Source organism: Salvelinus fontinalis, chromosome 31 (genome assembly GCF_029448725.1).
Source record: "Salvelinus fontinalis isolate EN_2023a chromosome 31, ASM2944872v1, whole genome shotgun sequence".
Taxonomy (NCBI): Eukaryota; Metazoa; Chordata; class Actinopteri; order Salmoniformes; family Salmonidae; genus Salvelinus; species Salvelinus fontinalis.
The window spans coordinates 587,528-604,854 of record NC_074695.1 but is presented as its reverse complement, the minus strand read 5'-3'; the positions used below and the strand labels follow the sequence as shown (position 1 = coordinate 604,854).

General features: G+C 47.2%; 1 protein-coding gene across 1 annotated transcript in view; it reads right to left on the bottom strand.

Moving 5' to 3' along the window:
- The window catches only part of mbd1a (methyl-CpG binding domain protein 1a), a 50,552-nt gene that overhangs the window by 15,734 nt on the left and 17,491 nt on the right, over positions 1 to 17,327 (bottom strand). Inside the window, exons 7-14 of the mRNA XM_055891133.1 lie at positions 16,623 to 16,660; positions 7,514 to 7,606; positions 6,680 to 6,739; positions 3,408 to 3,527; positions 3,245 to 3,289; positions 2,972 to 3,025; positions 973 to 1,041; positions 710 to 862 (exon numbers count right to left, since the gene is read on the bottom strand). Coding sequence (XP_055747108.1) covers positions 710 to 862; positions 973 to 1,041; positions 2,972 to 3,025; positions 3,245 to 3,289; positions 3,408 to 3,527; positions 6,680 to 6,739; positions 7,514 to 7,606; positions 16,623 to 16,660 — 632 coding nt within the window. The remainder of the gene's footprint in view (positions 1 to 709; positions 863 to 972; positions 1,042 to 2,971; positions 3,026 to 3,244; positions 3,290 to 3,407; positions 3,528 to 6,679; positions 6,740 to 7,513; positions 7,607 to 16,622; positions 16,661 to 17,327) is intronic.

The window sequence follows — 17,327 nt, the reverse complement described above, 5'->3', positions numbered from 1 at the left end:
ACCATACACCAGGGCCATATGTACCATAAAGAACCATATGTACCATAAAAAACCATACACCAGAACCATATGTACCATAAAGAACCATATGTACCATAAAGAACCATATGTACCATAAAGAACCATATGTACCATAAAGAACCATATGTACCATAAAGAACCATATGTACCATAAAGAACCATATGTACCATAAAGAACCATATGTACCATAATGAACCATATGTACCATAAAGAACCATAAAGAACCATATGTACCATAAAGAACCATATGTACCATAAAGAACCATACATCAGAACCATATGTACCATAAAGAACCATACACCAGAACCATATGTACCATATGTACCATAAAGAACCATAATGAACCATAATGAACCATAATGAACCATAAAGAACCATAATGAACCATACACCAGAACCATATGTACCATAAAGAACCATATGTACCATAAAGAACCATATGTCCCATAAAGAACCATATGTACCATAAAGAACCATATGTACCATAAAGAACCATATGTACCATAAAGAACCATATGTACCATAAAGAACCATACACCAGGGCCATATGTACCATAAAGAACCATATGTCCCATAAAGAACCATATGTCCCATAAAGAACCATATGTCCCATAAAGAACCATATGTCCCATAAAGAACCATATGTCCCATAAAGAACCATATGTACCATAAAGAACCATATGTACCATATTAAGACAGCGGCGGTACTTGCACTTCTGTTTCTTTTTGTTGGCTCCGCCGTTCTTGGGCTTGTCCAGGCAGTAGACACATTTACCACAATCTGTACGCTGGCAGGGAGCACAGTGACCACAGCCCTGAGTACGCTTCTTCAATTTACCCTGAGAGAGAAAGGACAGAAACAAATGAAGAATTAGTCGTACACCTGGGCAGGTGAGCGGGATAAAGAGGGGTAAAGAATACCATTTGGGGAAGTCTTCCACTGACTCACCGTTATACGCGAGATATTAGTCGGTTCAGGTGCCTCTTCAGAGTCACTTCCTTCGCTGTGGTTATACACCTGTAGGATGACAACAGGAAGAGAAATGTCACTCAAAAAAACATCTAGGGAGTTACCTTGGAAGCATCCCCAAGTAGCACACGATTCCCTAAAGTGACTTTTTACACATTTTGTTATTGCAGCCTGAATTTAAAAAATGGATTATATTTAGCTTTTGTGGTCACTGGCCTACACACACACACACACACACACACACACACACACACACACACACACACACACACACACACACACAACCCCATAAAGTCAAAGTGGAATTGTTTTTAAAAATATATATATATATTTACAAATTAATTAAAAATGAAAACGCAGAAATGTCTTGTCAAATATTCAATCGCTTTGTTTTGACAAGCCTAAATAAGTTCAGGAGTAAAAATTTGCTTAACAAGTCCCATAATAAGATGCATGGACTCCCTCCGTGTGCAATAAAAGTGTTTAACAGGACGTTTTAATGACTACCTCATCTCTGTACCCCAACACACATACAATTATCTGTAGGGTCCCTTAGTCAAGCAGTGAATTTCAAATACAGATTCAACAAAGACCAGGGAGGATTTCCAATGCCTCTCAAAGAAGGGTTAGGCTGTTCTAGAATCTATTATAGTATTCCAAAATCCAGTGAAGTAATTTTTTCTACGACCAGTACCAAGGCACTTCACCGATTGCTCAGTTTGGCCCGGGCGTCCAGCTCTAGGAAGAGTCTTTGGTGATTCCAAACTTCTTCCATTTAAGAATGACGGAGGCCACTGTGTTCTTGGGTACCTTCAATTCTGCAGACATTTTTTTGGGGTATCCTTCCCCAGATCTGTGCCTCGACACAATCCTGCCTCTGAGCTCTACGGGCAATTCCTTCGAACTCAAAGCGTAGTTTTTGCTCTGACATACACTGTCAACTGTGGAACCTTATATAGACAGGTGTGTGCCTTTCTGAATCATGTCCAATCATTTGAATTTACCACAGGTGGACTCTAATCAAGTTGTAGAAACATCTCAAGGATGATCAATGGAAACAGGATGCACCTGAACTCAATTTCGAGTCTCATAGCTCTTAGTAAATTACCAAGAAAGACCCAAAGCTGTAATCGCTGCCAAATCTGATTCTAACATGTATTGACTCAAGGGTGTGAATACTTATGTAAATGGGATACTGCATTTCATTTAAAAAAATACATTCGCAAACATTCCCCCCCCTCAAAATTATTACTTTGTCATTATGGGATATTGTGTGTAGATGGGTGGATTTTCTTTTTTGAATCCATTTTGAAATCAGACTGTAACACCAAAACATGTGGAATAAGTCAAGAGGTATGAATACTTACTGAAGGCACTGTATGTAACGGATGTGAAATGGCTAGCTAGTTAGCGGGTACGCGCTAATAGCGTTTCAATCGGTTACGTCACTTGCTCTGAAACCTAGCAGTAGTGTTGCCCCTTGCTCTGCAAGGGCCGCGGCCTTTGTGGACCGATGGGTAACGACGCTTCGTGGGTGACTGTTGTTGATGTGTGCAGAGGGTCCCTGGTTCGAGCCCGGGTATGGGCGAGGGGACGGACTAAAGTTATACTGTTACATGTATATAGTGCACTATATAGGGAATATGGTGCCAGTTAGGGCACAGCCCATGTCACACACCTAATAATAATCACATGTTGAGGACTCTTCACTCCTGCCACTGTATCCATGTGGGTGGCGTCCCTCAAGGCTCTACTCTGGGATCTCTCTTATATAAATCGACCTAATCGGAGTGGCGTATCCATTATATAGTGAAGACAGACAACGTCTTCGCCCTCCCATTAGAAAGAGGTCTTTCTAAACTGAAAATGGGACTTCCTGGTTAAATAAATAAAAATGTAATAAAAATAAATAAAAATGTAATAAAATGAATAAAAATAAATAAAAATGTAATAAAAATAAATTTTAAAAAAAACTCACAATTTTCTCTGGCTTCCACTCAACTTCCTCCTCCTTCTCTTTCATCTGTACCTTCTGTAAAAAGACATGGGTTTGCTAGCCTACAAATTTTGTTTTTAATTTTGGTGAATATATAGCGTTTACGCTTATGCTAAATTGATAAATCTAAGGATTAGACCCACCCGTATCCTTCCTGACTTTGTTGTCCCCACGGAGACATATTGTTGCAGTGTCATGTACACGTTTAAAAAGTGACAAACACCCAATATTAAAAATAAATTCATAAATACAAACCTTTCTCTGTGATTTCAACTCTTGTTTTTCGTCCTCTTTTACCTTCTGGATGAATAATTATGAGAAAATTCAATTGACATCATATCATCCAAATGCTTTTTGTACGCAAGGACAGTGACAAACCAAAAGATCATTATCCAATTCAAAATCAATCAACAAATACCTGTTGAGGAGTTCTCATCTTCTTCTGTGGCTTTTCTTCTTCTTCTTCCTCCTCCTCTTCCTCCTCCTCCTCTTCCTCCTCTTCCAGTTCTTTCACAGATTCTTTCATCTTGGCTTTTCTCTGTGGGGACAACAAAACAATCTTGACCTTATCTGTAGCCTATATATAAGGTCGCAAAATTGCGTTAACTTTCCCCAAGATCCCGATTGGAGGATTCCTGGATTTCCTGCTAATTCCATCCTGATTGCAGGATGTCTTCCAACTGGGATTTTACCGGAATGATATATATAATCTACATTCAGAAAGGATTCAGACCCCTTGACATTTTGTTACGTTACAGCCATATTCTAAAATGTATTAAATAAATGTTTTTCAGCAATCTACACAGAACTCCATAACGACAAAGCGAAAGCAGGTTTTAGAAATGTTAGCACATTTATTAAGAATAAAAAAACAGAAATATCTTATTTACATAAGTATTCAGACCCTTTGCCCTGAGACTCGAAATTGAGCTCAGGTGCATCCTGTTTCCATTGATCATCCTTGAGATGTTTCTACACTTGTCTATATAAGGTCCCACAGTTGACTGCATGTCAGAGCAAAAACCAAGCCATGAGGTTGAAGGAATTGTCCGTAGAGCTCAGAGGCAGGATTGTGTCGAGGCACAGATCTGGGAAAGGGTACCAAAACAAATTCTGCTGCATTGAAGGTCCACAATAACACAGTGGCCGCCATCATTCTTAAAATGGAAGAAGTTTGGAACCACCAAGACTCATCCTAGAGCTGGCCACTCGGCCAAAATGAGCAATCGGTGGAAAAGGGCCTTGGTCAGGGAGGTGACCAAGAACCCGATGGCCACTCTGAAGGAGCTCCAGAGTTCCTCTGTGGAGATGGAAGAACCTTCCAGAAGGACAACCATCTCTGCAGCACCAATCAGGCCTTTAGGGTAGAGTGGCCAGACAGAAGCCACTTCTCTGTAAAAAAGGCACATGACAGCCCACTTGGCGTTTGCCGAGACTCACACCATGAGAAACAAGATTCTCTGTTCTGATGAAACCAAGATTGAACTCTTTGGCCTGAATGCCAAGCGTCACATCTGGAGGAAACCTGGCACCATCCCTACGGTGAAGCATGGTGGTGGCTGCATCATACTGGGATGGTTTTTAGCAGCAGGGACTGGGAGACTAGTCAGGATCGAGGAAAAGACAAACAGAACAAAGTACAGAAAGATCCTTGATGAAAACCTGCTCCAGAGTGCTCAGGACCTCAGACTGTGGGGGGAGGGGGGGGGGGTCACCTGCCAACAGGACAATGACCCTAAGCACACAGCCAAGACAACACAGGAGTGGCTTTGGGACAAGTCTCTGAATGTCCTTGAGTGGCCCAGTTAGAGCCCGGACTTGAACCCGATCAAACATCTCTGGAGAGACCTGAAAATAGATGTGCGGCGGCGATGCTCCCCATCAAACCTGACAGAGCTTGAGAGGATCTTCAGAGAAGAATGGGAGAAACTCCCCAAATACAGGCGTGCCAAGCTTGTAGCGTCATACCCAAGAAGACTCGATGCTGTCATTGCTGCCAAAGGTGCTTCAACAAAGTACTGAGTCAAGGGTCTGAATACTTATGTAAATGTTAATATTGAATTTATTTTTATTTTAAATCAGAAAAAAATGTGTAAAAAATGTTTTGCTTTGTCATTATGGGGGATTGTGTGTAGATTGATGAGGGGAAAACTATTTTATCAATTTTAGAACAAGGCATGATGTAACAAAATGCGGAAAAAGTCAAGGGGTCTGAATACTTTCTGAACACACTGTATATAGCCTAACATTCTTTGATAACTGGTTAGAAGGCTCATTCTGGCTCAATTCGCTATTAAATATGATAATTAGCTAGCTAGGTGTTGAAAGAAACTGGCTCACAGTGCTACAGGCTGGTAGGGCTATAGGGCTAACATTAGCAGGCTAGTTGGATAGCAGCCTTGCAATCCGAATTGGATTTGCTTGTAAATTGGCTGAAAGGGTACCAGTAGTCATGAGCACACAGGATTTGGTTTAGTATGAAGTTTACATTGTAAGAAATAGACTGGCTGTCCGGGTTCTCTTTGTGACATCAAACCACACAACAACAAAAAAGTCTGATCGAACTTTGCACTGGAACTTTTGATGTCTATACTAATGCAAATCCATAATGTCCAGGTGGTTGTTTATGCTACCTACCCTTCAAGAAAGAAAACCAAATTCCAATTGTTCCTCTTTGAAAAGCTTTGTGAGTAAATTGTAATTTTAGTGTACTTCCTAAATTGACTGGATTTAAATGAAATGGTCCCAACCCTACATCCCACTTACCGATACACTAGGTCTCCCGGTGACTTACCGATACACTAGGTCTCCCGGTGACTTACCGATACACTAGGTCTCCCGGTGACTTACCGATACACTAGGTCTCCCGGTGACTTACCGATACACTAGGTCTCCCGGTGACTTACCGATACACTAGGTCTCCCGGTGACTTACCGATACACTAGGTCTCCCGGTGACTTACCGATACACTAGGTCTCCCGGTGACTTACCGATACACTAGGTCTCCCGGTGACTTACCGATACACTAGGTCTCCCGGTGACTTACCGATACACTAGGTCTCCCGGTGACTTACCGATACACTAGGTCTCCCGGTGACTTACCGATACACTAGGTCTCCCGGTGACTTACCGATACACTAGGTCTCCCGGTGACTTACCGATACACTAGGTCTCCCGGTGACTTACCGATACACTAGGTCTCCCGGTGACTTACCGACACACTAGGTCTCCCGGTGACTTACCGACACACTAGGTCTCCCGGTGACTTACCGACACACTAGGTCTCCCGGTGACTTACCGACACACTAGGTCTCCCGGTGACTTACCGGCACACTAGGTCTCCCGGGGACTTACCGACACACTAGGTCTCCCGGTGACTTACCGACATACTAGGTCTCCCGGGGACTTACCGACACACTAGGTCTCCCGGTGACTTACCGACACACTAGGTCTCCCGGTGACTTACCGGCATACTAGGTCTCCCGGTGACTTACCGACATACTAGGTCTCCCGGGGACTTACCGACATACTAGGTCTCCCGGTGACTTACCGACATACTAGGTCTCCCGGTGACTTACCGATATACTAGGTCTCCCGGTGACTTACCGATAAACTAGGTCTCCCGGTGACTTACCGATAAACTAGGTCTCCCGGTGACTTACCGATATACTAGGTCTCCCGGTGACTTACCGATATACTAGGTCTCCTGGTGACCTTGGTGGATTTGTGTCCAAACCGCTTACGCTTCTTCTGAAAAACAAAACGCATGAACAAAGAACAGACGAGGAGGAGAACTTTATCAAAAAACACATCATAGGAGGAGGATGAATGCTATTTCCGCGTGGAATTAATACTTTAAAAAAAAAAGGTATATTTTTGGAGTGCTGTCAATTTCATTCTTTTAGTATGCCTCCCAAATGGCAACATTTTCCCTATATAGTGCACTACTTTCTACCAGAACCCTATGGGCCCTGATCAGAAGTAGTGCACTACTTTCTACCAGAACCCTATGGGCCCTGATCAGAAGTAGTGCACTACTTTCTACCAGAACCCTATGGGCCCTGATCAGAAGTAGTGCACTACTTTCTACCAGAACCCTATGGGCCCTGATCAGAAGTAGTGCACTACTTTCTACCAGAACCCTATGGGCCCTGATCAGAAGTAGTGCACTACTTTCTACCAGAACCCTATGGGCCCTGATCAGAAGTAGTGCACTAAATAGGCCATTTGGGATGCACATTTAAAATATGGTATACATTAAAAACCACCTTAGCGTACCTTAGCGTAAAGTGGAGTCAGGTTATAAAGTGGAGTCAGGTTATAAAGCGTACCTTAGCGTAAAGTGGAGTCAGGTTATAAAGCGTACCTTAGCGTAAAGTGGAGTCAGGTTATAAAGCGTACCTTAGCGTAAAGTGGAGTCAGGTTATAAAGTGGAGTCAGGTTATAAAGCGTACCTTAGCGTAAAGTGGAGTCAGGTTATAAAGCGTACCTTAGCGTAAAGTGGAGTCAGGTTATAAAGCGTACCTTAGCGTAAAGTGGAGTCGCGCCGCTGTTGCCGAATTCCTCTTCTTTGAACTCCAGTCGTTTCCCCCCTAGAACCCATTTATCCCCTCCCACCTGAGGACAGACCGACCAGCACAAGACAGTCACACTACGGAAAGGGAAGATGGGAGGGACAGACCGACCAGCACAACACAGTCACACTACAGCACACTACTGAAAGGGAAGATGGGAGGGACAGACCGACCAGCACAAGACAGTCACACTACGGAAAGGGAAGATGGGAGGGACAGAGCAACCAGCACAAGACAGTCACACTACGTTTGAGTTCCAAACGGCACCCGAATCCGTATAGTGTGCACTACTTTTGACCAGGCCCACAGTGTAGTGCACTATATAGGGAATAGGGTGCCATCTACTATTGCACTTCTAGTAGGGTTGCAGAACGTGATTACATTTCCCAACGTTCCAGTAAAATCAGGAGGAAATAAAGTAATCCCCCCTTCAACTGGGATTTCCAGGAAACCTGGGTAAGTGAGCAGCATGTTGCAACCCTATCCATTACAGCCAGATAACCGTCCCGTTACCGGATAACCGTCCTGTTACCAGATAACCGTCCCGTTACCGGATAACCGTCCCGTTACCGGATAACCGTCCCGTTACCCGATAACCGTCCCGTTACCCGATAACCGTCCCGTTACCCGATAACCGTCCCGTTAGCAGATAACCGTCCCGTTAGCAGATAACCGTCCCGTTAGCGGATAACCGTCCCGTTAGCGGATAACCGTCCCGTTACCGGATAACCGTCCCGTTACCCGTCCCGTTACCAGATAACCGTCCCGTTACCAGATAACCGTCCCGTTACCAGATAACCGTCCCGTTACCAGATAACCGTCCCGTTACCAGATAACCGTCCCGTTACCAGATAACCGTCCCGTTAGCAGATAACCGTCCCGTTAGCCGATAACCGTCCCGTTACCGGATAACCGTCCCGTTACCGGATAACCGTCCCGTTAGCGGATAACCGTCCCGTTAGCGGATAACCGTCCCGTTACCGGATAACCGTCCCGTTACCCGTCCCGTTACCAGATAACCGTCCCGTTACCAGATAACCGTCCCGTTACCAGATAACCGTCCCGTTACCAGATAACCGTCCCGTTACCAGATAACCGTCCCGTTACCAGATAACCGTCCCGTTAGCAGATAACCGTCCCGTTAGCCGATAACCGTCCCGTTACCAGATAACCGTCCCGTTACCAGACAACCGTCCCGTTAGCAGATAACCGTCCCGTTAGCAGATAACCGTCCCGTTAGCAGATAACCGTCCCGTTAGCAGATAACCGTCCCGTTACCAGATAACCGTCCCGTTACCAGATAACCGCCCCGTTACCAGATAACCGTCCCGTTACCAGATAACCGTCCCGTTACCAGATAACCGTCCCGTTACCAGATAACCGTCCCGTCAGCAGATAACCGTCCCGTCAGCAGATAACCGTCCCGTCAGCAGATAACCGTCCCGTCACCAGATAACCGTCCCGTCACCAGATAACCGTCCCGTTACCCGATAACCGTCCCGTTAGCAGATAACCGTCCCGTTACCAGATAACCGTCCCGTTAGCAGATAACCGTCCCGTTAGCAGATAACCGTCCCGTTAGCAGATAACCGTCCCGTTAGCAGATAACCGTCCCGTTAGCAGATAACCGTCCCGTTACCCGTCCCGTTAGCAGATAACCGTCCCGTTAGCAGATAACCGTCCCGTTACCAGATAACCGCCCCGTTACCAGATAACCGTCCCGTTAGCAGATAACCGTCCCGTTAGCAGATAACCGTCCCGTTAGCAGATAACCGTCCCGTTACCAGATAACCGTCCCGTTACCAGATAACCGTCCCGTTAGCAGATAACCGTCCCGTTAGCAGATAACCGTCCCGTTAGCAGATAACCGTCCCGTTAGCAGATAACCGTCCCGTTACCAGATAACCGTCCCGTTACCAGATAACCGTCCCGTTACCAGATAACCGTCCCGTTAGCAGATAACCGTCCCGTTAGCAGATAACCGTCCCGTTAGCAGATAACCGTCCCGTTAGCAGATAACCGTCCCGTTAGCAGATAACCGTCCCGTTACCAGATAACCGTCCCGTTACCAGATAACCGTCCCGTTAGCAGATAACCGTCCCGTTAGCAGATAACCGTCCCGTTAGCAGATAACCGTCCCGTTAGCAGATAACCGTCCCGTTAGCAGATAACCGTCCCGTTACCAGATAACCGTCCCGTTAGCAGATAACCGCCCCGTTACCAGATAACCGTCCCGTTACCAGATAACCGTCCCGTTAGCAGATAACCGTCCCGTTAGCAGATAACCGTCCCGTTAGCAGATAACCGCCCCGTTACCAGATAACCGTCCCGTTACCAGATAACCGTCCCGTTAGCAGATAACCGCCCCGTTACCAGATAACCGTCCCGTTACCAGATAACCGTCCCGTTACCAGATAACCGTCCCGTTACCAGATAACCGTCCCGTTACCAGATAACCGTCCCGTTACCAGATAACCGTCCCGTTACCAGATAACCGTCCCGTTACCAGATAACCGTCCCGTTACCAGATAACCGTCCCGTTACCAGATAACCGTCCCGTTAGCAGATAACCGCCCCGTTACCAGATAACCGTCCCGTTACCAGATAACCGTCCCGTTACCCGATAACCGTCCCGTTAGCAGATAACCGTCCCGTTAGCAGATAACCGTCCCGTTAGCAGATAACCGTCCCGTTACCAGATAACCGTCCCGTTACCAGATAACCGTCCCGTTACCAGATAACCGTCCCGTTAGCAGATAACCGTCCCGTTAGCAGATAACCGTCCCGTTACCCGATAACCGTCCCGTTACCAGATAACCGTCCCGTTACCAGATAACCGTCCCGTTACCCGATAACCGTCCCGTTAGCAGATAACCGTCCCGTTACCCGTTACCCGTCCCGTTACCCGTTACCCGTCCCGTTACCAGATAACCGTCCCGTTACCAGATAACCGTCCCGTTACCAGATAACCGTCCCGTTACCAGATAACCGTCCCGTTAGCAGATAACCGTCCCGTTACCAGATAACCGTCCCGTTACCAGATAACCGTCCCGTTACCCGATAACCGTCCCGTTACCCGATAACCGTCCCGTTACCAGATAACCGTCCCGTTACCAGATAACCGTCCCGTTACCAGATAACCGTCCCGTTACCAGATAACCGTCCCGTTACCAGATAACCGTCCCGTTACCAGATAACCGTCCCGTTACCAGATAACCGTCCCGTTACCCGTTACCCGTCCCGTTAGCAGATAACCGTCCCGTTAGCAGATAACCGTCCCGTTAGCAGATAACCGTCCCGTTAGCAGATAACCGTCCCGTTACCCGATAACCGCCCCGTTACCAGATAACCGTCCCGTTACCAGATAACCGTCCCGTTACCAGATAACCGTCCCGTTACCAGATAACCGTCCCGTTACCAGATAACCGTCCCGTTACCAGATAACCGTCCCGTTACCAGATAACCGTCCCGTTACCAGATAACCGTCCCGTTACCAGATAACCGTCCCGTTAGCAGATAACCGTCCCGTTAGCAGATAACCGTCCCGTTAGCAGATAACCGTCCCGTTAGCAGATAACCGTCCCGTTAGCAGATAACCGTCCCGTTAGCAGATAACCGTCCCGTTAGCAGATAACCGTCCCGTTAGCAGATAACCGTCCCGTTACCCGATAACCGCCCCGTTACCAGATAACCGTCCCGTTACCAGATAACCGTCCCGTTACCAGATAACCGTCCCGTTACCAGATAACCGTCCCGTTAGCAGATAACCGTCCCGTTAGCAGATAACCGTCCCGTTACCATTGGCCTAAATGAATCCCTTTGATTTATAATTATTCTTTTTTTTAAGGTAAAGACCATGCGGTTTGCACTCATGTTTGTAAACGTTAATAAGAGGCTAGTTAGTAGAAAGAAATGAACTGCTTTAACCCACAGCTTTAACCCATGCCATGGATTAGTCTGGAATCTGGCGGTCAGTGAAAAACGGTAAATAAGGAAACAAACGCTACGCTAAGAACTATTCTATTCTACAACTATTGTGGCGTCCCGCAAGGCTCGATTCTAGACCCTCTCATTAGTGAGCTGACAATGATTTCCTGCAGCGCAAATAGCCCAACGCCTGTGCTGCACTTGCCTTAGAAAACAAAATCGACACCTTCTAAAAACATAGAAACATTCAAATGCATTATTGTGGTGAACTCAGCCCGTCTTCAACACCCTGTGTGACAACCGCTCTAGTTCGCGCCGAAACGGTGATAGACCCTCATGTGTCGTAATCACGGAAATGGCTCAGGGATACGCTTCCTAGAGTGCTGCACGTAGAGCAGGATGTTGTCCCAACTAGGCACTACACTGAGCTACAAAGCTAATAGATCACTTCAGCGATTGACTAATTTCAACACGTCCGGTCTTCTAAGATTGAACCAATCTAAAACCATGAGGGTACCAGGAAGTCCAGGACCACGGTTGCTACCCGTGCCCTAGGCAACCAGAGTCCCTACTCCTTATATAGCCGTGTTTCTTTTTCATTTTTTTTTCTTCTTCTTTTTACATTTTTTTTCTCCCCTTTTCTCCCCAATTTTCGTGGTATCCAATCGCTAGTAATTACTATCTTGTCTCATCGCTACAACTCCCGTACGGGCTCGGGAGAGACGAAGGTCGAAAGCCATGCGTCCTCCGAGGCACAACCCAACCAAGCCGCACTGCTTCTTTAACACAGCGCGCCTCCAACCCGGAAGCCAGCCGCACCAATGTGTCGGAGGAAACACCGTGCACCTGGCCCCCTTGGTTAGCGCGCACTGCGCCCAGCCCGCCACAGGAGTCGCTGGAGCGCGATGAGACAAGGAAATCCCTACCGGCCAGACCCTCCCTAACCCGGACGACGCTAGCCCAATTGTGCGTCGCCCCACGGACCTCCCGGTCGCGGCCGGCTGCGACAGAGCCTGGGGGCGAACCCAGAGACTCTTGTGGCGCAGTTAGCACTGCGATGCAGTGCCCTAGACCACTGCGCCACCCGGGAGGCATAGCCGTGTTTCTTTTACCATTGTACTTTTGTCTTTCACTTAAATTTCTCTTTGTCTTCCAGGACTATATATACACTGCTCAAAAAAATAAAGGGAACACTTAAACAACACAATGTAACTCCAAGTCAATCACACTTTTGTGAAATCAAACTGTGCACTTAGGAAGCAACACTGATAGACAATAAATTTCACATGCTGTTGTGCAAATGGAATAGACAAAAGGTGGAAATTATAGGCAATTAGCAAGACACCCCCAAAAAAGGAGTGATTCTGCAGGTGGTGACCACAGACCACTTCTCAGTTCCTATGCTTCCTGGCTGATGTTTTGGTCACTTTTGAATGCTGGCGGTGCTCTCACTCTAGTGGTAGCATGAGACGGAGTCTACAACCCACACAAGTGGCTCAGGTAGTGCAGTTCATCCAGGATGGCACATCAATGCGAGCTGTGGCAAAAAGGTTTGCTGTGTCTGTCAGCGTAGTGTCCAGAGCATGGAGGCGCTACCAGGAGACAGGCCAGTACATCAGGAGACGTGGAGGAGGCCGTAGGAGGGCAACAACCCAGCAGCAGGACCGCTACCTTCGCCTTTGTGCAAGGAGGTGCACTGCCAGAGCCCTGCAAAATGACCTCCAGCAGGCCACAAATGTGCATGTGTCAGCATATGGTCTCACAAGAGGTCTGAGGATCTCATCTCGGTACCTATTGCCAGTCAGGCTACCTCTGGCGAGCACATGGAGGGCTGTGCAGCCCCACAAAGAAATGCCACCCCACACCATGACTGACCCATCGCCAAACCAGTCATGCTGGAGGATGTTGCAGGCAGCAGAACGTTCTCCACGGCGTCTCCAGACTCTGTCACGTCTGTCACATGTGCTCATGTGCTCAGTGGGAACCTGCTTTCATCTGTGAAGAGCACAGGGCGCCAGTGGCGAATTTGCCAATCTTGGTGTTCTCTGGCAAATGCCAAACGTCCTGCACGGTGTTGGGCTGTAAGCACAACCCCCATCTGTGGACGTCGGGCCCTCATACCACCCTCATGGAGTCTGTTTCTGACCGTTTGAGCAGACACATGCACATTTGTGGCCTGCTGGAGGTCATTTTGCAGGGCACTGGCAGTGCACCTCCTTGCACAAAGGAGGAGGTAGCGGTCCTGCTGCTAGGTTGTTGCCCTCCTACGGCCTCCTCCACGTCTCCTGATGTACTGGCCTGTCTCCTGGTAGCGCCTCCATGCTCTGGACACTACGCTGACATAATTTCCACCTTTTGTCTATTCCATTTGCACAACAGCATGTGAAATTTATTGTCAATCAGTGTTGCTTCCTAAGTGGACAGTTTGATTTCACAGAAGTGTGATTGACTTGGAGTTACATTGTGTTGTTTAAGTGTTCCCTTTATTTTTTTGAGCAGTGTATATATTGTGTCAGCGGATGAATAGGGTAGAGAAAGGTTGTGGAAGTGACGGGGTAGAGTTTTTCCAGCTGTCAACAGCTGAAACACACCCTTCACAGTCCTCCCTCAATAGCGAACCTTAAATCACCTGCCCCTTTAGTGAACGTCCCGATAATTTAAACATTATAGCTCACACTAACACGACAACACAATACTACAGTGGGATACCTAACTACAAAACCAGCAATATTCACCAAGATCTACTACCTACAACTACCCACCTCATAACTTATATCTCATACCTTCAACTCTGTTGGAAGTTGTTTCTTGGAATGAATTATTACTGTACCTCAGTAGAGTCTGTCAATGGAACTATGGCCTTTTTCCCGTCTCTTATCGCGGACAGTGGACGCTACTGCTACTCACTGTTTGTTTGTTACCTATGCATAGTCACTTCGCCCCCACCTACATGTACAGATTACCTCAACTGACTCGGTAACGGTGCCACCTGTATATAGCCTCCACATTGACTCTGTACCGGTACCCCCTGTATATAGCCTCCACATTGACTCTGTACCGTAACACCCTGTATATAGCCTCCACATTGACTCTGTACCGTAATACCCTGTATATAGCCTCCACATTGACTCTGTACCGGTACCCCCTGTATATAGCCTCCACATTGACTCTGTACCAGTACCCCCTGTATATAGCCTCCACATTGACTCTGTACCGGTACCCCCTGTATATAGCCTCCACATTGACTCTGTACCAATACCCCCTGTATATAGCCTCCACACTAACTCAGTACCGGTACCCCCTGTATATAGCCTCATTATGTTATTCTTACTGTGTTACTTTTTTATTGATTTATAACGACTAGACCAACTGACAGACCCTGCCAGACCGGTGGCCGTATAATGACTGGACCAACTGACAGACCCTGCCAGACCGGTGGCCGTATAACGACTGGACGAACTGACAGACCCTGCCAGACCGGTGGCCATATAATGACTGGACCAACTGACAAGACCCTGCCAGACCGGTGGCCATATAATGACTGGACCAACTGACAGACCCTGCCAGACCGGTGGCCGTATAATGACTGGACCAACTGCCAGACCGGTGGCCGTATAATGACTGGACCAACTGACAAACCGGTGGCCGTATAATGACTGGACCAACTGACAGACCGGTGGCCGTATAATGACTGGACCAACTGACAAGACCCTGCCAGACCGGTGGCCGTATAATGACTGGACCAACTGACAGACCCTGCCAGACCGGTGGCCGTATAATGACTGGACCAACTGACAGACCCTGCCAGACCGGTGGCCGTATAATGACTGGACGAACTGACAAGACCCTGCCAGACCGGTGGCCGTATAATGACTGGACAAGACCCTGCCAGACCGGTGGCCGTATAATGACTGGACCAACTGACAGACCGGTGGCCGTATAATGACTGGACCAACTGACAGACCCTGCCAGACCGGTGACCGTATAATGACTGGACGAACTGACAGACCCTGCCAGACCGGTGGCCGTATAATGACTGGACCAACTGACAGACCGGTGGCCGTATAATGACTGGACGAACTGACAGACCCTGCCAGACCGGTGGCCGTATAACGACTGGACCAACTGACAAGACCCTGCCAGACCGGTGGCCGTATAATGACTGGACCAACTTACAGACCGGTGGCCGTATAATGACTGGACCAACTTACAGACCGGTGGCCGTATAATGACTGGACCAACTGACAGACCGGTGGCCGTATAATGACTGGACCAACTGACAGACCCTGCCAGACCGGTGGCCGTATAATGACTGGACCAACTGACAGACCGGTGGCCGTATAATGACTGGACCAACTGACAAGACCCTGCCAGACCGGTGGCCGTATAATGACTGGACCAACTGACAGACCGGTGGCCGTATAATGACTGGACGAACTGACAGACCCTGCCAGACCGGTGGCCGTATAACGACTGGACCAACTGACAAGACCCTGCCAGACCGGTGGCCGTATAATGACTGGACCAACTTACAGACCGGTGGCCGTATAATGACTGGACCAACTTACAGACCGGTGGCCGTATAATGACTGGACCAACTGACAGACCGGTGGCCGTATAATGACTGGACCAACTGACAGACCCTGCCAGACCGGTGGCCGTATAATGACTGGACCAACTGACAGACCGGTGGCCGTATAATGACTGGACCAACTGACAAGACCCTGCCAGACCGGTGGCCGTATAATGACTGGACCAACTGACAAGACCCTGACTCTGCTGCAACTAAAAGAAATGTGCATCAGGACCAACACAGGACATTGTGGGGTGATCCAGGATCAGCTTCCTCTCCACCCAACCTAACCATTAGTGGAGAGAAAATGCTAAACTGACTCAGGATCAATGTCTTAGGGGCAACTTCACCTTACACTAACATAGGACAGAGAGGATACTACAGAAGACAGTTAACAGCCACAGAATTAAAAGGATGCTTATCCAAATCAGACTAGCAGAACAGGAGTAGCAGAACAGACTAGCAGAACAGACTAGCAGAACAGGAGTAGCCAACACATGCAGAGAGAAAGACAGTTCGGCAGGCAGGCAGAGATGGATCCACGTTAGGTCGGTCTTACCTTTCTGAACACAATACTTGGGGACTGTTTCTTCTCAGCTGGAGAACACAAAAAACACAAATACTTCAACAACCAAACAGACACAAAGATGCCCCGCGCATGGAGATACACTCCAACTACAGCCACTCAAAGTGACTTTTTTTACATGGTCCTTCGAGACTAATTTGAACCAACAAGCGACAAAGACTTACAGTTGACTATTGTCTTCTAGATTAAAACTGCCACACCTTCAAGTGCTGCACACACACACACCGTGGTCAGGAATCCCAGCATCCCTGGGGGTACACTACAGATTGTACCAGCTAACTTTGATAAACTACCAGAAATGACTTGTGATTTTCTGGTTCATTAAGAATTCTTAACTTCTACATGTGTTTCTGGTTGTCATGCCCATTTATTGGTTCTAAAAGGTTAATTCAGAATAGTGGATCCGACTTTAAGACCTTTGTTTCCCGGACTAAAGGTCCCGAAGCTTCTGCATTTGTTTTTTAAAATCTTTACCAGAATAATAAAAATAAATTACACAAGTGCTAGCGAAATTCCATAGCGGCTGCTAGCTAAATATGCTAAACGAGCGCAAAGGCAACGACAGGCAATCCAGCTCATAAAGTTATACATCTATAGGTAGAATATAATTTTTTTGTGAGGTTTGTTTATTTACAAGCCAATGTGAACGAGAGACATTGTGCAAATGAACAACGTTTT